This window comes from Platalea leucorodia (assembly GCF_965183815.1).
Source record: "Platalea leucorodia genome assembly, chromosome: 2".
Taxonomy (NCBI): domain Eukaryota; kingdom Metazoa; phylum Chordata; class Aves; order Pelecaniformes; family Threskiornithidae; genus Platalea; species Platalea leucorodia.
In genome coordinates, this window is record NC_138824.1 from 2,119,768 (window position 1) to 2,142,505 (window position 22,738).

The window sequence follows — 22,738 nt, forward strand, 5'->3', positions numbered from 1 at the left end:
TGATGTGAAAGGGGAAACGAAAGCCCTGGTCAATCTTCTTTGTGCCAGCCAGCCTTTTGTTCACTCCCCCGACGCTCCCTTCTGAAGTGCAAACCTAATCTTTAACGACTTGCTTTCTCTAAAAACGTGCTCTGATCATTTTTGTCCCCCCTCGCCAGATCTTTTTGTTAGGCAGCTTAAGGCTCAAGCAAGAAAGCATTCGCGGCTGTCTTGACATTTAAATTTCATTTCTCTGTTGACGATTCTTAAAAATGCTTTTAATAATTTCCTATTGTCCAGAAAGCTGACAGGTCATTTTGCGTTGAGAACAAAAATCTTCCAGTGTGTAACACGACATAGCTAAGCACTAAATTAGCGAGGAAATGGTGAAGATTAAAATTGGTGCTCCTCAACCCAACTCCTCTTGTGCAGAACCCTCCATCCTCCCCGTAAACAGTCATGCAGCTCTTGAAATCAATGCAATTTAATATCACGGCAGGGTTTTTCCCCATTATTTGGAGATTTATCTCGTAGGAGGCATGGTTCAGAGCCCTCAGCTTGTTCATGCGCAACCGGGAGGAGAGATGCTTTCGTGGCCTCTGCCATGCTCAGACCGGCAGCTCGGGTGCCGGGGATGCACAAGTGCCAGTTAGGGAAGGAAAAAAGCCGGCGTGATGCTGTGAGCGCGGACAGCATCTGTCAACATTATCTTTAGAGGCAGAGCAAAGGCTACAGAGGCAATCCTGGCTCGGACCTTTCTTAAATTTAGAGGCTTTCTCAAGCTACTTGCAACTCCCTGCCAGTATTCATTAAATTATGTTTTTAAGATCCTGATTCTGCCGCAGGCAAGATGCCACATTAATAACTCCAGAAAGCAGGCGCGGGCTCCACCGCTCAGGAACTCCCAGCATTGCACCCACTGTCAGTGGTCACTTCTCTATGGAAAACGACTTAAAGGAGAAAAATGAAGAATTTTTGAGAGACGGCTAATGCAAAATAAGCTCCATAAAATATTCCGGCAGTGGGTACATGCGACAGAGCGGGCAGCGTCCTCAACTGTGTTAAATGGAATTGAGTTAAAGTAATACTGTGGTTCAGTGGCTGAGTTAAAACCAGTCGTCTGTATCGGTACAGAGAGCGTTTACTCAAATTGAATCAGCTGCTGTCATACAGGAGGCTGGAAATAACCTCGCCGCGGAGAAGAACATGCTGCTGGGGTTCATGCCATCCATCAAACGCACTGGGAATCAGAGGGGACCAGCTTTATTTTTAAAATCTTTGATTCTGAAACAGCAGACTAATTCTAAAGGTATTTTTAAGGAATTTCAGATGTTGAGCCTTTCGCTGCCTCGCTGCGGAAAGAGATGCTGTGTGTTCCCAGTGGAATTGCTGCTCTCAAAAGCATCCCATCCACCGGCAAGGTTCTTCTGTTCCAGACCTCTGGGGCTGGGAGGGGAGCGGTACCTGCTGGCAGAAATCCTTCAGGATCACTAAAAAAGCAATGACAAACCAAAGTTTCACCTGGTTAGATATCTGATTCTCCATATGTAGGTTAACCAGGCAAATGTGCCCCTTAATACTGCTTGGAATCGAGGTGGGAAAAGGGTGGGAAGAGCATCCTGCGCTTGTGACTTCTGAGTTTGTGGGATGTAACTGAAAGCCAGCTCTCGGTCTTGAAAGAAACTGTTCTGTACAAGCTCGATGACCCTCTCTGGTCCACCCTGAAGGTGGTCCTCAGACGAGCTCTCTCTGGTTAGGGGTCCCTTGCCCCAAACCTCATGAGTTTTGCTTGGCTTCCCTGCAAAATCTTAGCAAGAGATCAACCACCGAGCGAAGATGAAGACTGCCCTCTGCTCCTGCCCTTGGTGTGGTTCACCCCAAGCGAAGAGAAGTGCATCCGTGGTGGTTAATTTTCAAAGCCCAGTTTTCAAATACCTGCTACTTATGTGCCATCTGCTTTCGTCCTTGATGTCCTCCAGACACTCGCGCTACCATCCCTGGCGCCACGCTGGAAGTCAGCGATGGCCGTGCTCTTCTGTTGACCTCATGGTTCCCAAGACCCTGGGATCCACATGGAAAATTAAATGATTTAGTGCCCCAAACTTTGTAATTGCCTCAATCAGAGAAGCGTAAGGAGATGTGGAGAGGAGCTGAGAAGTCTAGAGTCCCCTTGGTCCCTGCAGGTTCAGCAGCAGTGGGAAAGGGAAAATGGTAACTGGAACCAGTCTTGATTCCTCCCCCTCTCAGTGTCAGGTATCTGGTGAATATTTGTGAATGTTTGAGCACCAGAAGGATGATAAATTCTCCACCAGTTTATTTCAAACCAGCCCCTCCCAAGGCACAGGTAACAGCCAGCCACCGCGTTGCTTGCGAAGCCCAGCCAAAGGAGCCCTGCGTCAAGCAAGGGCATGAATTTCTTTCCATCCCGATTCATTGAAACAACACAAGTTTCTGCCTCGTGTGATTTTCCTGTTGTGTTTTTGTTAGAGGGAGAGACACAAGGCAGGCTACCAGCTCACTGCAAAACACCCGCATTGCAAACTCTGCTGCTTGCAATAAGCCTGGTTATTTAGGACAGTGTTATTAAAAAAAGATTCCTTTCAAGTATGTAAAAATGAGCGCCTAAAATCACTGTACTGCAGAGACACGAGGCACGCCAATTTAAAAAAAAAAAAAAAAAAGTATGTCTTCATTAAGCCTGGTGCATGTTTCCTCCCAGGTATTCTGTCTTCCTGAGATGGTTGTTTTGTTTTAACTTCCTTCATTAAAGCATGCCTTTTTATTTTCCTGAAAGTAGGGCACACACTTTTCGCAGGGAGGCTGGCTTATGCTTTAGCTGCGTTTATTAATAATGCAGGGGAGAATAATGCTTTGCTTCCATTACTTCAGTGCCCTTACAGAGCAGAACAGATATTTCTAAAATCAGCCTCGGAAATTAGGGGTCTCTGCGGGGACGTTGTGGGACAGGGCGGAGGCTGCGATCCCCCATTCCTGCTTCTGCGTCCTCCCCGGAGGAAACGTTGCTCTGCAGAGGGAAAGCGTAGGCATCGTCTTTCCCCGCATAAGTGCTCTGAACCAGCCTCTATAGGCGCCCATCGACTATTTAGGGACATCACTGGCTCCCCTAAGGTGGGGGTCTGGTGGGGTGAACAGCCTGTAGAGCCTTGCAAGGCTTTCTAAGAGCAAACGCTCCCACTGGTTTGAGGCACTCAGGCACCCGGCAATGGGACTGCCTGGGGACTTCAGCTTATTGCAAACTTTGTACGAGGCTCAAGGCCGCATCCATCGCAAAGAAGGCTGGCAGAGGGAAGCAAGAAATATATATACCGTGTATACCATATCATCTGCTTCGTCCTTTCGTTGCGATTCTGTACTCCAGTTAATTCACGGAACTTTCTTCAGGCACATCTGGGTCATATTTTTCTCTTTTCCACTTAAAATGCATCCTGAACATCATTACCACGTTGGCTAGAGGTCCTCGCAGGGAGACAGACCGGTCCCAGCGCTGCAGTTCCCATTGCTTGCCCGGTTCCCACCACTAGATTTGCCAGGGATCCAACAGATGACGAATAAATGCTCTTTATTTTTCAATGAACAGCATAGGCGAGAGGCTAAACCAAATCCAGAGGGCACTGGTAGGAGACAGACCTTAAATGATATTAGATAGTCATGGCTGGATCGTAATCTCTGTGAATTGTAGCTCTTGCAAAGGACCAGGAGATATTAATGTTCCTAGAAGCCTCCTTGGTTCACCTTTTCTGTAGTTTTAAGTGATGGATTCTCCGAGGATCCATGATTTAATGTACAGAACATGCATAGCTATGGCAAGCTCCCAGTCATCTCAGACCCAAATTACTTTGAATTTTTGGTAGGTCTAATGTGGAGAGGAGAAACCGCAGAGGAAGGATTCATATAACATCTAAATAAATTGTCTCATCCGTCTTGGAGATTAAAACCTTTGTGAAATCCAGAGGCAAAAATGAATCTGATTTTGAATAAAAGCCTAAGTGAAAGAGTGTTTCTGTCTCAGCGCTGAGAGTTAGCTCTCCAGTGTGATGTTCAGGAGTGCAGTGTACCATGGAAAATAAAGCAAGGCAGTTTGGAAATCCTTAATAACTCACAAACCTTTGGGAGGGGGCACAGGCTTGGAGCAGAACGTGATCAGTGCTCGAGCGGAGGAGAAATTGCGCTGTGAATCTCTCCCTTCCCACAAACCTCCTGGTTTTCTCCTGAAGAAGGTGAGGAGGGAGGAGCACGTTTCCACGCGGAGCACCGTCCAGCCAGATCTCGCACCTGTAAACATCGCGCAGCTGATGATTGCCGTGCCATCCAGTAAAGCATCGCTGCTGGGTGTCCGCCATGCTCCTGTATTTCTGTCCCACACTAGGCGAGTGGCCTCGTGAGTTTTTGGTGGACCAACAGACCTGGAGCAGTGCTTCTCTGCTCTCTCTGGGCAGTGGTGTCCAACCATTAGGACCTGCGGCGCGGCTGGCGTGGGCTGTGGCACCAGCGCCGATTCCTCCTTGGCCTCCTCAACCACTCGTCCCCAACTTCCAGCCTTGTGCACTCCAGATTTACAGTTGCATCTTCAGAGATGGTTAATTAAGAGTCTGAGCAGACAGGGAGGCGTTGGAGGGGTTTGAAACATCATTGCTCTTGCCTTTGGGCTGCAGAAAGGTTTACAAGCCCTGACCAAGTCATGAAGTCCCTTCTGTGGGGCTTAACACCAAGCCCCTCGGAGGTAGGAACTTGCTTGGGAGAAGGAGTTATGAAGTGCAGCTTTAAAATGTCTTCATGAGTGACTCCCTTGGGGCCGACAGGAGGACGGGGAACCCACCACCTCCTCCTGTGGGCTGTGGTGTCCCTCCCAAAGAGCTCCTCTTTCTGCCCCAGATGGCTTTGTCCGAGCTTGGCTGGTTCTGCTATCAGAAACCGTTCCCTGCCTACAAAATCATGCCTCCGGTGTTTCTCTCTTGCCCAAAAGTCCTTTTTTTTTAATTCTCCAGAAGTCTTTTGAGTTGGCAGATCTGACCCAAAATCCATTTCCCGCATCTCTGGGGAAATCCTACCTGTCCCTAATGCCACCTGCACGGGGAGAAGGGGACAATGGGGACACACCCTGACCTCCAACCTTCTAGAGGTCTTGGAGAGTTCAGTAATTTCATGTAGAGAGAGCATGCCAACGGTCTACCTTCTGCAGTCACAAAAAATACCTTTAAAGAAGCCATAAATGGGTGATTTTCTTTGATTCCAGCAGCTGCGTTGTTTTACCTCCTTTGCCCTCCACAACTTCACAAAAGCAGTTTGCTGAGGATTGATCAACCCTCGCTTGGTTTTCTTTCCTTAGTAGCTGAGTGTGCGAAATACGTTCTGCAGTACGTGGAAAACCTGGAGCTTCTTTCTTTCGTAATGCCAGCTAGAGCAGCTTGTTAGGCTGGTGAGCAGCGAGCTGTAATACCTGGCTGAGGCTTTCAGAAAATGTATGTGCTCCGTTGGGAGATGGTGGGACTTAAACCAAGAATGGTGGGGGCCACCATTTGAGATTAATCTGGAACGAAAAGTTAGGACAGAGCCATAGTTTCAGGGGATTAAAAAAAAAAAAAAAAGAAAACCAGAAAAAGACCTGTGAAGCCTTTCCCAGAGGTACCAATCTTGGGAAGGAGCCTGGTTGTAGGCTTGTGTTAGTGATCTGCCTTCTCCGTAGATATGCTCCAGAAAGCCTTCGGTGTAATGGCAGCCCTTCTTAGATAAGCATTGGCAATGTGTTCGGATATAGGATAAATGTATAGCCAGTGCTGGTTCATCATCCACAGGTGCATTATGGCAGTTAGTATAAGACCTTTTCCTCTTTCAAAAAATTTAAGACCTACAAAATGACTGAATTCTCTTGGTCCTTTCTGAAATCCCACAAGATTTGGCTCTTGAGATTCTTCTGGATTATCTTACTTGGCTTCATAAATACTTCTCCACAAACTGGGATCCAGGGTGACCTGCCTGAAGCCACTGCTTCTGCTGGCTGTCCTTTCCAGAGTTTCTAAGGACCACCCAACGCTGTGATGGGATGGTCACAGCGACCAGTACCTTGGCCATTGGTGGTACCTGCCATGCAAGCATCTCAAAGGGTTTTACTGTGAATAAAATGCCTTGCACACCAGGCTCAGCCTGTTTTCCAGCTGGGAAACACAAGGCCAAGGACAGCTGTTACTGGCCCCTATGCATGGAGGTGACCAGTGGCATCTGGGAAGGGATGGTGGCTCTGCTGGCCATGTCCCCTTGGTGTGGATCTTCATGCAGGTCACTTAGCTCAGGACACCAGTCGTTCGGGGTAGGTAACTGGTTTGCTGCAAGGCACTGTGCAAACCATCCCTCCTTGGGGAGCAGGTGGGGCGAGAGGACCCACGATGGGAAAGTCCTGCAGATAGTTGTCCTTAAAAGGTGGCGGGGGGGAGGAAGAGAGCAGCAAAGTGGTTCAAATGTGACATAAATGTGGGAAGTTGTACCTTCATTGCTCTCTGTGACACCTCTTCTCTGTCTCCACTCAAGCTACACTTCTGATGAAGCAAGCCTGGCCACAGACCTCCTCCTCCTGTGCCACGGAGGGCACCTTCCACCTCCCGGTGGACACCGGGACCGAGAACAGAACTTATCAGGCTTCTTCTGCAGCATTCAGTAAATAAACCTTTTCTTCTGGGGTTTTACATGGTTGTTTTGTGCCCATTTGCCTCCCAGTGGGTTATCTGGGGATGAGGTTGTTTGGGATCAGCCTGTTTGCTGATCATTCGTGTCCGTGCAGGTACGCGTGTGTCCGTGTGTCCTTCCCTGGGTGCTGAGCCCTGACACAGGTGAGGGTGCTGCAGGTGCTGGGGGTGCTCGCTGGCACCCTGCAGCAGATCCATCACCTTCTGCCACTGGAGCTGCCCGGCGGGAGCATTGCGCTGCTGCTGCAATCCCTTCTGGGGTGAAATTTTGCAGAGCTCTTGGTTTTTTTTCTTCTGAAAACCAGGTAGCATCCCTGCTCCTTTCTGTTCGCATTTGTTAAAACCATGAAGGAGCATGAAAAGGAGAGCACTGACCCTCCTAGTGCTCCTTCGGAGGAGGAAGAGTCAAGTGGGGAAGGGTGAAGGCCTCTCTTTTAGCCGAGTGTTTGGTCCCCATGAGCGACGTGAGGTTGTTTGCAGGTGTGTATCTGCAGCGGCGATGCTCCGTCGTTGAGCACGCATGGAAAAACCAAAGGGAGTTTATTTCCTATTCCCTTAAAAGCGAAAGAGAGAATTCCAAAATAAAGCGTGATTTTCAAGGAACCCAGGTGAAATTCCCACCTTTTAACTCAAACTGGCCGAGCAGAGGCAGGGGGAGGAGATGCTGCTTACAGATCGCAGTCAAACAGGCTTTTCCAGGTGGAGCCTTGTAATCTCATCCCTTATGAGGCCAAACGGTGCCTCCAGGAGGGGTGATAAGCTCCCTGATAAGGCCCCGGAGCTTCCCCTGGTATGTGGGGTGTCCTCTGGCCCCTGCCCAACAGCTCCTGCCTGCTCTTGCCCTCACGTTGCCTGCTAAAGTTGGTGCACGGCTAACGCGGGGCGTGCTGCAAGCGTGAGGTGGGACCACTCTTGGGTTCAAAATGCAAAATTAACCCCAGGTGCTTCCAAACACCCCTGGGACCTGGAGAAACTCCCAGTCGTCTTTGGAGACAAAAATACACGGTATCTTAAAGGGACTCTCCATGGGCCCTGTTTGCAAGGCTGGGACCGCTGCACCCATGCACACACGTGGGTTGAAGTGTTCCTCACCGTCTGTCTGCTCCAGGCCCCCTTTTTGTGCTAAATTAAATCATTTACAGAATGAGAGGAGAGGAAAAAATATCGGGGGTTTTTTCTGACTAAAAGAATTATTAAAAATAAACCTATTAAAAGCCTTCGGGAGACTGCGTTGTTGGAAAGGGATGTCCCTACCGTTCTTGGGGTAGGGACTGTACACCTGACACGGTGCATGGACTTTGCATCACACCTAATTTCATGCCAGGCCAGATTTGACCGAGTTGTAAGTGTTTGAAAAATCTCAGTGTGTAATTAGTAGAAACCTAGATATTATTCGGCAAAATTCCTCTGGAGTTCAACCCATGGGATTTCTCCTCCCCGTTGCACCTCTGGGCTGCTGCGGGTGAGATTCCTTCCTCCAAATCAGAGAAGACGAGCAGGTACCAGGTTAGGAAGGGGTTTGGGGGCAAAATTTGGCCGTGGACACCCAGCATGGGTGATAAAGGGGTTTAATAGCACGACACCGGCCAGACCCATGCAGGTTGGCCTCGATTCCAGAGAACTGGCTTGGGCACGTTTAATTTGGACGTAGGTAAAGCGTTGAGGTTTGATTTGCAGCGATGCTTCAGGCTTATAGCTGCGGTTGGCTTCTCCAGAGCACGGCTGGGAGATGCTGTCTGAAGCACAGGCTCTGAAAAATCAGAAGCATTTCAGGCTGGGCATCCCAAATTGGTTCTGTCCTTCGGCTTGATCTCACCTAGCTTAGGTTTTGTTCTTGGGAGAACAGCCTTCCCGAGGCGTCCCGTGGCAGGAGGGGGGGTGAGAGCTTACTCATGAGCATCAGCAAGGTGTCAGATCTGGATGGAGGAGAGCCAAGGAGAAGCCTGGGAGATGAGTCCTTCTGTTCCCAGGGTGAAGAGTGCCCACCAGTATGGACTGGAGCCACACGCTGAACAGGGATAAATTCAAATAAATGTACAATAGCTGCTCAGTACCTCCCCACATCTCCACCACTAAGACAGAAAGGGTGCTGAGGGCTCAGCTGGGCTGTGAACCTGCACTGAAGGATGGTGGTAAGACACGCATGAGCTTAAAGGCTGGGTCAGGGCTGCCCGGGTGCCTTCATCCTGGCCTTGCCTACAGCGGGGGGACACGCCTTTGCCTTTTGGCTTTTTATCCTTTAATGATGGGCTTTCAAAGCTTGGTTTTGCCTGAGGTATTCTGTTTTGTTGCTTAGATGCGCCAGTTGAGATCGGGGGGTCACATACACAAAGGTTTGCACGTGCTAGTGAGCAAGGTTATTGATTTCATGGTGATTTCTGCCCAGAGCCTCCTGTTTGCTTTTGTCTGGCTGCTGAGGATGGTGGTGGCAACGACGATGTGCCGGGGAGAACTTCGGCAGAGGCAATGCAAGCCTACCAGGCAGCTGCCCGTGCTGGTGTCCACACCATGGCATCTTCCCCTGTGTTGTCCCCATGCTCACCACTCCAAAACTGTTCCTCCAGCCCCCTGGGTACAGGGAAGGTGTCCGGATAATAAAGCCAGGCGAAAGGCTGGAAGAGGATGAGCCAGACGTGGAGGGCAGTGGCAAGGGCAGGACCAGACACTGGGAACAAGTCAGACTCAAGTGGACCATGTAACCACGTAGGACCTCCCGGAGCTGCTGGCGGCTGCTGACTCCTGCCCACAATCTGCCACGGCATGAGCCCCAAGCTCTGCCCTGTGTCCTCCTCGGGGGATCTGCCTTCTGCTTGAATTTACTGAAAAAAAATGCAAGTCTGTTTTTATAGAATCGTAGTGGTATCCCAGAATGGTTTGCATCGCAAGAGACCTTCAAAGATCATCCAGTCCAACCCCCTGCCATGGGCAGGGACATCTTCCACTGGATCAGGTTGCTCAGAGCCCCGTCCAACCTCATCTTGAACACTTCCAACGATGGGGCATCCACAACTTCTCTGGGCAACCTGTGCCAGTGTCTCACCACCCTCATCGTAAAACATTTCCTCCTAATGTCCAATCTAAACCTACCTTCTTTCAGTTTAAACCCATCACCCGGCACCTTCTCCAAGCTGAAGAACTCCAACTCTCAGCCTTTTTTCATAGGAGAGCTGTTCCAGCCTCTGACCATTTTGGTGGCCTCCCCTGGCCCCGCTCCCACAGCTCCATGTCCTTCCCGTGCTGAGGACCCCCGAGCTGGACGCGGGGCTCCAGGGGGTCTCCCCAGAGCAGGGCAGAGGGGCAGAATCCCCCCCCTCGCCCCGCTGCCCACGCTGCGGGGGATGCAGCCCAGGAGACGCTTGGCTTGCTGGGCTGCCAGCGCACATTGCCGGCCCATGGCCAGCTTTCCATCCCCCAGCACCCCCAAGTCCCTCTCCTCAGGGCTGCTCTCCACCCCTCCATCCCCCAGCCTGTGCTGATACCGGGGGTTGCCCCCACCCAGGTGCAGGACCTTGCACTTGGCCTTGTTGAACCTCATGAGGTTCACCTGGGCCCCCCTCTCCAGCCTGCCCAGGTCCCTCTGGATGCCATCCCGTCCCTCAGGCCTGGCACCCGCACCGCTCAGCTTGGTGTCATCTGCAAACCTGCTGAGGGTGCGCTCGATCCCGCTGTCTGTGTCATTGATGAACATACTAAATCGTACTGGTCTCAGTACCGACCCTTGAGGGACACCACTCACTACTGGTTTCCACTTGGACACTGAGCCATTGACTGTAACTCTGGACGCGGCCATCCAACCAATTCCTTATCCATCTAAGGAATTAGCTTGTGGTGAACCCTTCATGTGGAAACAAGAGGAGCTGGTGATACAAAATTCAGCACAAAGCTTTTTATCCCCCCTTGCCAACCTTAGAGTTAATATAGAAAAATTTATCTGTGCAATTCAGGGCACTTCTGCGTTGCAGGATCAATAAGGTTGAGATTCCTAGAGTGGCACGAGGGATTTAATCAGCAATTTTAATAGAAGCTGGAGCTTAAAAGCTTGCTATTGCTTTTAAAATCCCAGCCTGCTGCTGAACCGCGAAGCGGCGATAGCACGGGCCATGCCAACCTCCTAATCCTAATAAGGTGTTAGATAGTCATAATTAGGCTTTAAAATTAGCTGTCAGACACGCTTTTCTGAGAGGAGCATCCATCGTCTTGTGTCATTAAAACTTGATTATGCTTCATTTTTATCCGCAAATTGTTCTATTTTTTCCCAGTTTATAAACATGGAAGATTACATCTGCCTGGAGTGTTATGTTTAATACTTTTTTTAATATCATAGCTAAATTTTCTGTGATTCAGCAATCGGGAAAACGCAGCGTTAGAATTCAAGGCAGTGAAACCACGCAGCCTTGAGCTGGTCCACATGTCCAGATGCCCATCTGAAATGAAGCATGATGCCGAGAACTGGCAGCCTCCAAGGTCTTTTGTTTGAATAAATGAGTTCAGAATAGAAAAACAATCCATCAGATTGAAGAACAGGAGGTCGGGTGGTCTGTGGGTGACATTGATGGGTTCCTGGAGGACCTCATGATGGAGGAGTCTCCACTTCTGCTGCTGTGGTGAATACGGCCGTTTCGAACCTGCACGTCCTCTCGCTGCTTCCATCTCTCGTTTAAAGATAGTTGCTCTCCTGCTAATGTGAGTCAGAAAAAGAGTTACAGCTATTCTGCTGTTTAATTAACACCTTCTTTCCAATCTGCAGTAATCAGGAGGCGGTGAGATGCTGTTTGGGAGTTCCTAGAAAGCTCCTTGTTATCTTCACGCTGTTTCAGTGCTGGGCGGATAATATGGGATATTAGCAGACTTGAAATCTTGGCCTTCATTAATTGCTGCCCTGAACACTGGTTGAGTAAATTAGTTCGTTATATTTGAGTGTTTAGATGCCTTATCGCTGGGCTGAGCCTTGACTTCTCCTCTCTGTTGTACACAGTCTTCAGGGCCTGTTTGCTCTAAGGATGATTTCTCCCAGCCCTCCTGCAAGAGCTGTCTGCCGTTTCTCACCAGCCATCCCACCCCATGTGCTTTTCCTTGCTCGTGCAAGCAGATTTTTTTACCATTTCCATTTTTTTTAACCATACGTCAAGCTGCGACCAACGCCTTGAAGCCTTCCCGGCACACTTGATGCAGTCTGGGGCGTCCCATGGCAGCAGCTCAGCTTTTAGTCTACCCTAAAAAAAATACCCTTAAAGCACAACTCTAAGTATTCTTGAGGGTTTTTCCCCAATTTAGCACTTAAGTAATAATGTTTCAGGGGCAACTTCATGGAGCCTTCCTTGGAAATGCCTCTAAAGGTTGGGAATTCAGGTGCCGCAATATCCTTGGTGCAGGGACATCCCATCCTTGGGGCAGGTCGCACCGCCTTTAGATGCTGTACTTGCCATGAGGGCTTATGGTACTTCACTGCCAGGTTACAAGAACTGGATTATGCAGTGTTATCGTGGGCCTGCTTAAAGCCACCCCTTTCTTTTTGGAGAGCAAAATTGATGGAGGGTATGGGGGTTGACCCCATATTCATCACAAGTTAACAGGTAGGAAGGTACGCTGAAAGGAAGCAGAAGAGTGGAGATCCTTACGGGATGCCCTCGCTCCAGGGAAAGCCTTTAAAAAAAAGACAAATATGATCAGACTTGCGTTAGAGGATCTTGAGCTGGTACTGCTGGGTCTTCCTGGAAGGAAAATGTGATTTTATAAGCACCAGACAGCTCAGAACTTAATGCAGATAGCAGCAAACCCCAAAGTGACACCCACAACCAGCAGGTCAGCTGACATCACGTTATCCTTTAGGTTATTTTTTGTTAGGTTTATTTTTTGGGAAATATTTCCATGTTTCGGAAAGGATACTTCATTTTAGTTTGTTTCCCATATACTCAGCATCTCCTAAATGCAGCAAGATAAGCTAAGGTTTCTTTAGACCTTCGATAAAGTGTAAACCTGGGACTTGGGTGCTCCAGCCAAACAGCATGATGGGATGATGGGGAAGACTGGGGGATGCTGAAGCCCTTTTCCTTTTCTTTACATCCGAACAGAAGAAAGACAAAAATTGCAATCTGCCATATCAGGACCACAAATATTGCAAGGGATGTTTCCCCCGCTGCCCTCCCAAGCCCCAGCTTGCCAGCAGCCTGCCCTGCCTGTTTACCCAGCAGAGCAAATGGCTTTTTTTAACGGCAATAAAGCAGATTTGCTGCTTTTGGCACTAACGCAAAGAGCCTGTGGCGAGCGGGACGGGTATAAAAGGGCTTGAGCATCACTTGGGGTTGCCTCTCCCACCTGCAAGGTGAGCCGATGGTCACAGCCCTCCTTTGCAGGAGGGGAAAGCGCTCGGCACGATCCGCCTTGATGAAATACTTAAAGGCATCCATCATTTTCACCTTAATATTAAGGTTTGGACCATCGGTGTTGCTGGTTTTCCAGTCATTGCTTGGGGACGTAGGCAGGGGACAGCAGTACTGTGCCATGAAATTAGATCCTCCAGCAATTAAATTCTGGTTTTGCCGATCACACACCAAGCAAAATAGGAGAAAGGATAAAAATCTGGGGAGGAGAGAAGGAAAAACATTATTCCCATTAAGTAGATGTATAGAGATGGGTAAGTAGGTGTGGGGATGCTGCTGTCTTAGGTGATTTAAGTGCTGGTTGAGTCCCATCAAGTCATGCCTTGACCACTGGGAATACTCATCAGCTCTATGGCCCGGTGTAGGCAGCGTGGGAAGAGCCACTGCCGAGCTGGGTGGAGGATGCAGCCCGGCTGCTGTGATTGATTCGCCAGGGGCTGGATGCTGGACTCGGAGGTCTCGGCTTGGTGGGTTTCATGGGACGTCAGTAGATGCTGCTGCATCTTGATACGTCTCCTCCATGCTGAGTGATGCCCTGCGAGCAGCCAGTGCCTCACGAACGGCGGCTCGGGTTGCTCGTGTGCCGGGTGGACGGGCTCTGCAGCTGTAAACCCTCACCCTAACTTGGACTACTCTTGTCTTTGCCAGGGTACACTGCGGGGACTCCCTACAAGGTCCCACCGACCCAGAGTAACAACGCACCTCCTCCCTACTCGCCGTCTCCGAATCCGTACCAAACCGCTATGTACCCCATCAGAAGTGCCTATCCACAGCAGAACCTGTACACCCAGGTAGGTGCCTCGCCAGCCGCCGCGGCAGCTCACCGCCTCGCTCAACGGCGTGCAAATACAGCCCGAGGTTCCTGCAGGGCTTCGTCCTTGGCTGTCAGGGCTGAGGACCCATGTCCTGGTCAGATGGAGGTGCTTGTGGTGGGGCTTGGTGGGTCTCTGGGATGCTGGGGTCTCTCTCCTGCCTCATCCGTTGGATGCTCTGGATGAGACATGGTCTTGCGTGGTTGTCGGTGTGCAGTGCAGTCAACACAGTGGCATCCCTGTGGCTTGGCCAGGTTGGGAATCAGGTCCCTTCCCCCAAAATCACACACCTGACTGCCAGGGCTTGCTGGCTCCAGGATGATCCCTGCACCCACCTCTCCTCACCCTCCCCAGCTCTCAACGCTGCCCTTCCCCAGGGCCACAGATGAGTCTGGGTCACCACAAGGTCCACTTGCTGGTGGCTGTTGGCATCTCACTCGACTTAAATTGCCCTCCTGCCACCTCCCATGGAAGAGCCCCTGTGTCACCTTCACCAGCACAAGCTACTTCAGGCCTGACCCAGATTCGTGTCCTCATGGAGGAGCTCCTCCCTGAGCACCTGGATGGGTTTCCAGTGCCATCTTCTCTGCTCCTGCATTGCTACCGCCTCCAGCTATGTGCTGGGGCCAAGATCCTCTGCAGGGATGCCATTTAGGGCAGATGTCCTCCGAAAATCACCTTGATGCCCTTTCCCAGTGAAGATCATGAGCTCCTCAGAGCAATCTGACCCTACAGCTTCCCTGGCTTTTCCCCTCCTCTTTAATGTCAAATAACCAACTTCTCCAGCAGCTACAACCTCATGGAGTGGTTTCTCTATGCCTTGCTGAGACCAGAGCATCTGCTCTTGCTGATTTTGTCCACTCTCACCTCTCCTTCCATTATGTGAATGCTGCACAAGCCATTGGGGTCCAAACCCATCCCTGCATGCTGGTTCTTCTCTGATCCCGACCACAGCAGGAGGATGGCATCTGCTTAGCAGTGCCCACCAGCAAGCCTGAGATGGAGCAGGGCTTGCAGATAGCATTTCCTCGTCTCTCCTTCCCAGGGACCAGCAAATAAGAATTTCAACAGCCTGGAAGGGACTGACGTCAATAAGGAGATGCTTTGGTAGATCCTTCCAGCACGTTGTGCTTGCAGCACTCACCGCCTGGGACGTTCCTTCTCCGCAGATGATTTCTTAGTCACCTTTTCTTCATGGGCCTAATTTATCTCAGCACGTCCTTTTCGTCCCCCAAGGAAATGCTTTTCAGCATCTGCGATTTGTCCTATCAACCTTTGCAGCTCCTGAAAGAAAGAAGTAATTTAATAGTTTGCCTGTGTCTCCTTCTCCCCTTGATCCATACCTTCAGAGGTTCTCTAATGGCTTTCACTAATGCATGATAAAATCTCCCTTCATTGTTTTAAACTCCCTAAGCTTTCTGACCATCCCTGGTTTGCAGGTACTGGCGGTGTCCCTGCCTGTCCCGGGGACGGCACTTCTCTCCCTTGAGCCTCTCACATTTCAGGCCCTTCATTATTTTGGATGTGGAGCTTTTTCTCTTGGCTCCATTCTTTTATTCCCACCCGTCCTTTTCCCCTTGTTTCAAAACCCCGTGGGTCTCAGCAGCCTGGATTTTGGAGCCTCTTTGTCTCCCGTTGGAAACCCAAGAAGACAACACACTTCCCAGACCCCAGCAAGCACCTTGGGATCAGCCAAGAGCCACGGCTTCTCCTTTTCTTCCATCTCTTGTTCATTTTCTATGCCAGCAGCCAAAATCTTTTGGGTCCAGGTCCCATTTCATCCCACCAAACGGAGGCAGCACGGTTTGTCCCTGACGAGCTGACTCTCTGACCCGTGATGCTGATCCCCCTCCCAGTCCCGTTGCCTTCATCCATCCCGGGCACCATCCCACATGTCCACAGGTTCAGCTTCATCCTTGCTTGTCCAGGTCTCCAGGCACAGGAGCTTGCTCATGGGAAGGACCAGCGCTTTGGCAGCGCTGGAATGATGTCCCATGGGCAGCTCTTTGTACCAGCAGCTATGCATGACGACTGCTTGTCTTAATATTGCTTCTGCAACATCTGGAGGAGCTGAGGGCTTGAGGTCTTGACGTGAAGGGCTGTCACAGCGGGGCTGCTCCGGGCTCGCTATACGGGCTGGGCTTGGGAACGTGCTGCGTCCCATCTGGTGTGGGGGGTAGGTGTGGGGCTGCGCTGCCGCAGGCGGCAGGACCGGCCCCGAGAGCATCACTGCTCACTCCATAGCAGGATCTACAGTCGCAGCTGATGGAACTCCTTGCTGACAGCACGGTCTGTGGTACCAGACTGACACCCACTGCACACAGAGCTGGTGATTGCCTCTAAATAAATTACCGGGCTTCCAGTCACTGCTTTGGCTTGTGCTTTCAGTCGAATGAGAGAGACGATGGTGGTTTTTTTTCCCTTCTCAAACAGGGAGCTTATTATACCCAGCCAGTGTACGCGGCACAGCCTCACGTTATCCATCACACCACCGTGGTTCAGCCCAACAGCATCCCATCGGCCATCTATCCGGCCCCGGTCGCTGCGCCCAGGACCAACGGTGTGGCCATGGGGATGGTCGCTGGGACCACCATGGCAATGTCAGCAGGTAAGAAGGAAAGTTTTATTGTGTTTTGAGCCATAGTTTCATCTCTCGGGTGGGACATAGCCAAACAACCTGTGCAGGAGGCTTGTCCTGGACCAAAAACTCTCTGTGCACCCGATATGCTGCCCGCAGCCCGGCAGGGTGTATCTGGCGAGTGGCTGCAGAAGTGCCTTGCACACAGCTAATTGCAGCTTCAGCTGCTAGTTTTGCTTGCTGGTTACTGCTCCCTTGCAGGCAAAAATCAATTAATTTGCTCCTGATGTTGATCTAACTCAGTTTTTAGGTTAGCAGATGAGACCGTTCATTTGGCTCTCTCGAGAGGGATGCACTCTTGCATCCTTAAATGTTATTCTTTCCTCTGTTCCATAAGTAGAGGAATAACCAGGTTTCTCCATCTTCAAATACTGTTGTATTTCTATCCTCAAGTTCCTTTTTTAGGATACTTATGGTCTTGTTTTCATTTGATGAAATGACCATTAACCTTGGTTTATGTATCCCAAATCCTCTGCATCTTATGTGCAGCATTGCTTCAAACTGCAATTAATTGATAGCACATTAAGTAAGGATATGGGCTGGCTTTATTTTTTCCAAAGCCTGTATTTCTCTCATTAACAATTCTTAGGATTGTATATTGAATTATGCCAAGAAATGCATCATTCATCCTTTTGCATCTGCGTTAGCTGTGAAACGGGACTCTGTTACGGGACGCAATCCCTGTTGCGAGCAGGGATATTGCAGCCTGGCTATGACAAGAACCACTCTGAGAGATTTACTTGGCTTATACTGAGAAGTAGATAGATGTAATTAATGCACGTGGGATGTCTTAAAATGTCATTAGTAGCATTTGTAGAGAGATACCCAGAAACCGAGAAGTTATTTCGAGCACCCAGTTACTCCCAGAGCAGAGGAGTTTGTATTCTCCCTCCCCCGTCTGCTGAAGGCACCGTGCAAATTCTCACCTAAAATCCCTCTGCGTATCAGCTGCAGACTAAGAGAGAAGAGGCTGCGCCGGGCAGTCCCAGCTTCACGGCTGGGAGAGGATCGCTCCTTCTGCTGCATCCCGAGGCTCTCGGCTCTGCCGATTTAAATGAAGCAAAAGAGCTCCACCACCCTTGGGAGATGAGTGGCAAAGCTCATCTTAATTTCCCCTGGAAGGTCTGGGGTTTTTCTCATCTCCTTTTGCAACCCTCATCCCTTCCAGTTTGGTCCTTCAATGGGTCAGGTCGCGGCGGTGATCTGCTGTTGCAATTTAGGCCGGTGCCTTGAGCAGGTGGAAGGTGTCAGCGGGTTAGTGGCTAGCTCTGCTGCTGGTCTGTAGGGACAAGGAAAATTGGAAAAAGATGAGTTAAGGGCCGAAAGTAGCATGGAAAATATGCTGGAGCTTCAGGTGGGTTTATTCCGTTTGTGGTGCTGGCTGATATCAACCGCATGAGTCTAACGCCTTCGATTCAGGTCTCATGGGCAGAATAATATTTGGGAGAATTGAAGAAGAGAAAAAAAAGGCAGCTGATGCTGTGCCTGCCCCTCGGATGCGGTCTGCAGCACCGTACCCTCGGGGTACCGCTCCCCCGCTGGAGCTCTCCTTGCTAAATATTTCTCCGTGCCGTTGCAGGAACCTTGTTGACCACCCCACAACACACCGCCATCGGAGCACATCCAGTTTCCGTGCCAACGTACAGGGCTCAAGGAACCCCCACCTACAGCTACGTACCTCCACACTGGTAAACCCACTGGCCAATTCATGTGAGTGCTGCCTTTGCAGGTCTTGCTCTGCCCTGGTTGATTAATTAGCCACCAAGCACTGCCATCGCTTCTCTCCTTCCTACAAAGCTGCTGAATCCCTTTGTCTGGGCAATGCTTTGAGTCCAGAAGAGCCATTTAGCACTGCTTCCCGGCAGGGATAGCTGCACAGCTCGCTGTCCGGGGGCTACGGAGGCTGTTAGCAAAGCACGGCGCACCTTGGCCTTACATCTTGCTGCTCGGTGCGTGCAAGGCTTTACCAGTGACCTCAGCGGCATCAAGCCGCTCTGAGCGCAGTCGGGCACTGCGAGGGTGGAAATGTTCATGCTTTAAGGTTTTGGATGCATCACGCTCTTTCGTAGAATCACAGAATGGTTGGGGTGGGAAGGGACCTTAAAGATCACCTAGTCCAACCCGCTACCGTGGGCAGGGACACCTTCCACTAGATCAGGTTGCTCAAAGTCCCGTCCAGCCTCACCTTGAACACTTCCAGGGATGGGGCATCCACAACTTCTCTGGGCAACCTGGGCCAGTGCCTCACCACCCTCACAGCAAAGAATTTCTTCCTAATATCTCATCTAAATCTACCCTCTTTCAGTTTAAAACCATTACCTCTTGTCCTATCCCAATGCTCCCTGATAACGAGTCCTCCCCAGCTTTCATATCACTTGAATATGGTTTTTTCCCTGCTAAAACATGCTAGGAGATCCTCCCGTTCATTAGCACCGGGGTTACATGCAGCTGCCTGCACCCTGCCTGTTCATTAGCACCGGGGTTGCATGCAGCTGCCTGCACCCTGCCTATTCATTAGCATCAAGGTTGCATGCAGCTGCCTGCACCCTGCCTATTCATTAGCATCGGGGTTGCATGCAGCTGCCTGCACCCTGCCTGTTCATTAGCACCGGGGTTGCATGCAGCTGCCTGCACCCTGCCTGTTCATTAGCACCGGGGTTGCGTGCAGCTGCCTGCACCCTGCCTGTTCATTAGCACCGGGGTTGCGTGCAGCTGCCTGCACCCTGCCTGTTCATTAGCACCGGGGTTGCGTGCAGCTGCCTGCAGGATCCTGTGGTGCTCAGGATCCCAGAAATCCCAGCTGCTCATTTAAACGCCCTCCGCGTGCGGCTGGAGCCCTTGGCCCATCATGCCCAATTAACGGGCAGCGCAGCTGATGGGAACACACGGTGCTGCACGGGGAGGCAGCGTAGATCTCATCCAGCCCAGGGGGTTATCCGAAATGTCTCCTTGCTGCATACATTACGCCAGGCTAATCCTGCCCATGACAAATTGTTGTGCAATTAGCGGAGAGCATCCCATCTGCATATTTTTAATCCTGTGCATTGGATACCACCGGTGAGCTGCTGCTTTCTCAGCTCCGTGCCCAAGAAATTGCCCGCAGAGCGGCGTGAGGGATGATTAAATCCCGTATGCATCAGCTATATGTGCTGCACGCGGTGCAGGGGTGCAGAGGAGAGGAGGAGAGCCCTGTCTGATCCTGCACCGCTTGCTTCTAACTCCTTGTTTTTACTATGTTTGCTTTCTTTCAGATCCAGAGTCAAACATTGTATGCAACTACACAAGTCTTACATCGGTGCTGTGGCCGCTGTACTGCAGCACCTCGTCTGTTTGCAAGAACAAAAGAAAAAAAAAAAAAGTGCAAGGGTCACTTTATGCATTCTTTAGTGGTTTTTGTAAAAGCTGCTTTTTCTAATCTTCTGCCTCTTTTTTTTTCCCCCGTCTCCCCCTTCCTCCTCCCCAACCCACATAAATTGTGTAACACACATACTGACACTGAGCAATAGTAAAGTTCTCTCTTTGGTCCTATCATTTGAAAGCTCAGAATATTCACTTTTCCAGCATTGCCCAGCTGAGTGGTGCAAAGATCCCCCACTTCTTGTTCGTTTGGGTTCTTTTCATTATTTTTCTGTTGTCGTTGTTGTTGACGAAAGCCTAGATTTCCTTTGGCTAGTAAGAGTGGTTGATGTTCAGGGTACTATGTGAAAAGCACAGCGCTGGTAGGCAGGCTTATTCCGATTTGGTTTGGGTATTTTTAGTTGAAGAATATAAATTATTTAATCTTCCATAACATATTACAAGAAAATTGGTGTCTTCCAGATAGCTGTCGTGATAGATTATAAATGCATTATCTGCAGTGAAATTCTGAACTCATCCCTTCTTTTGTAGGAGTAAGAGAATATAAATATAATTAGCGACGTAACACACTTAGGAAGTAGGAGGACTGGTCACCATCGGGTCTTTGGTCTGCTTTTTCCAACTGGGCAAACGGATCTTGCGTGATGGGAAGAGAGCAGCGGAGAGACGCGTGCCCTGGTAGCATCTTGCACCTCTTGGGAAAATGAGATGCTCCCCATCGGCCGCATCTGGGAGCTGCGTGAGGGAGAAGTTCTTTCCTTGCATGGCTGCTGTTTGTGGGCAGAGATGTGCTGGGCGGCTGGTGGAGGAAGCAAGGAGATGTCCAGGGTTGGTCTGAAGAGCCTCTCAATGCCCAGGGTTGGTCTGAAGAGCTTCTCCAGGTCCAGGGGTTGGTCTGAAGAGCTTCTCCAGGTCCAGGGGTTGGTCTGAAGAGCCTCTCAATGCCCAGGGTTTGGTCTGAAGAGCTTCTCCAGAGTCTGGTGTTGTGGGGAGAAAGGGCGGCTGGTTGATGGACAAGAGTCTTTGAGGCAGGGCAAGGAGGAAGATGGGTGGCTTCACCTTGCACCCATGTTGTTGGCAGGTCTGAGACCAAACTGCGATGCCTCCATGGCAGTCGAGGTGCCCCCCCATTCTTTGGGTTACAGCTGGGCTTGGAGACTTCCAGGAGAAATGTTCATCCAAGCACAAATCCCGGCACCACAGAGAAAGGCCGGAGAGGGGGATGATGTCCGGCTGCTCTGCTCGGCGAGTGGGGAGAAGTGGGGGGAAGAGGAAGCAATAGCAATAAACATGTCACCTCCCTGATGGGAAAGCACCTAGAAAAGGCGAGAGCAAGGAAGGTGATCCACAGTTGACGTGGAGTGGGCTGGGAGACAACGGGCACGCAGAGGCTGTGGGCATCGGGGTAATTTCTGGGGGTTTTGGCTTACCCAAGGGCGCAAGGACGTGAAGCCGACTGCGGCCGGTGACATCCCACCTCGGGGTGTCCAAGCAGAGCAATAAGTTGTCTCGAGGGCAGCAGAGAGAGAGTTCATATTTGCAGACAATGCTTGCGGCCAGTTTATTTTTAAATCCTTATCACTAAACCCAGCATAGAAACATAGAAACAAGGTTTTTCTTCTTCTTTTTTTTTTTTCCTAAGACAGAAACATCCTTGGGTTTTGATTTTTCCCTCAAATGTGCCAAAAGAGTACATTCACCCAGCGACGTGTTTGCAGCTCTCACGTCTCTGGGGCTCTGAGGTTGTCACAACGGACCAAATCCAGAGCCTTTAAAGAGGTCAGGTTAGGAGATGTGGATGGGAATCCTTCCCAGCATGCCTGGCAGGGGTTTCCGACCCACGCGTGGTATTGAGTCAGTGCCCAGATGTCTCTGTTGGTTGCTCTGCTTTGGTCAGGCCTGGATCATATCTCCAGATGGAGGTGAGGGCAGTGGAGACCAACACTGGAGGGTCACCTTGACCAGGACATGGTGGTGTAGAGGTCAGACTGGAGGGTCTTTCAGGAGAGCAAGGTGACCAGTTGTTGGCACCTGGGTGAGACCTCCTTGCTCTTGGTGGTGTGTCCCAGCTTGGCTTCTACTGCCGTTGGGAAGAGCTACCGGAGCTCCTTCCCATGAGCATGGTCCAAATGGGGAGAAACAAGCTTAGGGACCCAAGAGGATTTTTCCTGCTGCTGGTTGGTCCTGGGTGGTTTGTCAGGTCGAGTGTTGGCACCGGCACTTCTGTATGGGGCTCATTTGGTTGGTTCTGCTGGTTTTAAAGGAAATCTAGCAAAGCTCTGGTTGACCTTTGCAGCCTCAAGGGGAACAAAGTGGGTGAAGACTGAACACCAATGCTGTGGGGTGGGGAAGGTGGATTTCTCCTGTGTAGTACTTTGGGTTGCACTTCGGATTCATATAAAAGGAAAAGAGAAGGGGGGGGGGAAAAAAAGAGTAAATAATCAGAGGGTTGCCCCATTGAGCTTGGCGAAGCCAAGGGTTAGAATGTAAAGAGCAACAGGACATTCGGAAATAACAATACTACATCGTAGTTCCACTGTTTGTAGCATGTTACAGTTAAACCTGGGCCAAAAATAGCCCAGTAGATCACAGGAATTGAAGACCTCTCAACTACCCTTTTTTGCTCTCCCTGTTGACTTCATGTTATGTATTGAGTTGTCTATCAGCGTTGAAACATGTAGGATAGAGTAAGCTCTAGCCAACATAACGGCACTACGACTTGCAGGGTCCAACGAGCTTTGTTCTCACAGCCCGGGCTCTGCGGAGGAGGACCCTTCCCAGCAGACACTGCCCTAGCAGCGGCCTAGGCACCCTTCACCCTTAACTGCTTTAGGAATGACTGCTAAAATTTTGGCCTACGGCTAGGAAGGAGAT

The 22,738-nt window shown here is 50.4% G+C and overlaps 1 protein-coding gene across 6 annotated transcripts in view; it reads left to right on the forward strand.

The window, feature by feature from the left end:
• The window catches only part of FAM168A (family with sequence similarity 168 member A), a 208,419-nt gene extending 186,174 nt beyond the window's left edge, over positions 1 to 22,245 (forward strand). For 4 of the 6 annotated variants that reach the window (XM_082304095.1, XM_082304096.1, XM_082304097.1 and 1 more), the window contains 5 exons: positions 6,523 to 6,648; positions 13,706 to 13,848; positions 16,303 to 16,477; positions 18,087 to 18,217; positions 19,759 to 22,245. In XM_082304095.1, the coding sequence (XP_082160221.1) occupies positions 6,523 to 6,648; positions 13,706 to 13,848; positions 16,303 to 16,477; positions 18,087 to 18,199 (557 nt within the window). In that variant the 3' untranslated portion in view covers positions 18,200 to 18,217; positions 19,759 to 22,245. The remainder of the gene's footprint in view (positions 1 to 6,522; positions 6,649 to 13,705; positions 13,849 to 16,302; positions 16,478 to 18,086; positions 18,218 to 19,758) is intronic. The other 2 variants (XR_014227423.1, XM_082304099.1) reach the window with 2 other exon arrangements.
• The last annotated feature ends 493 nt before the right edge of the window (positions 22,246 to 22,738 follow it).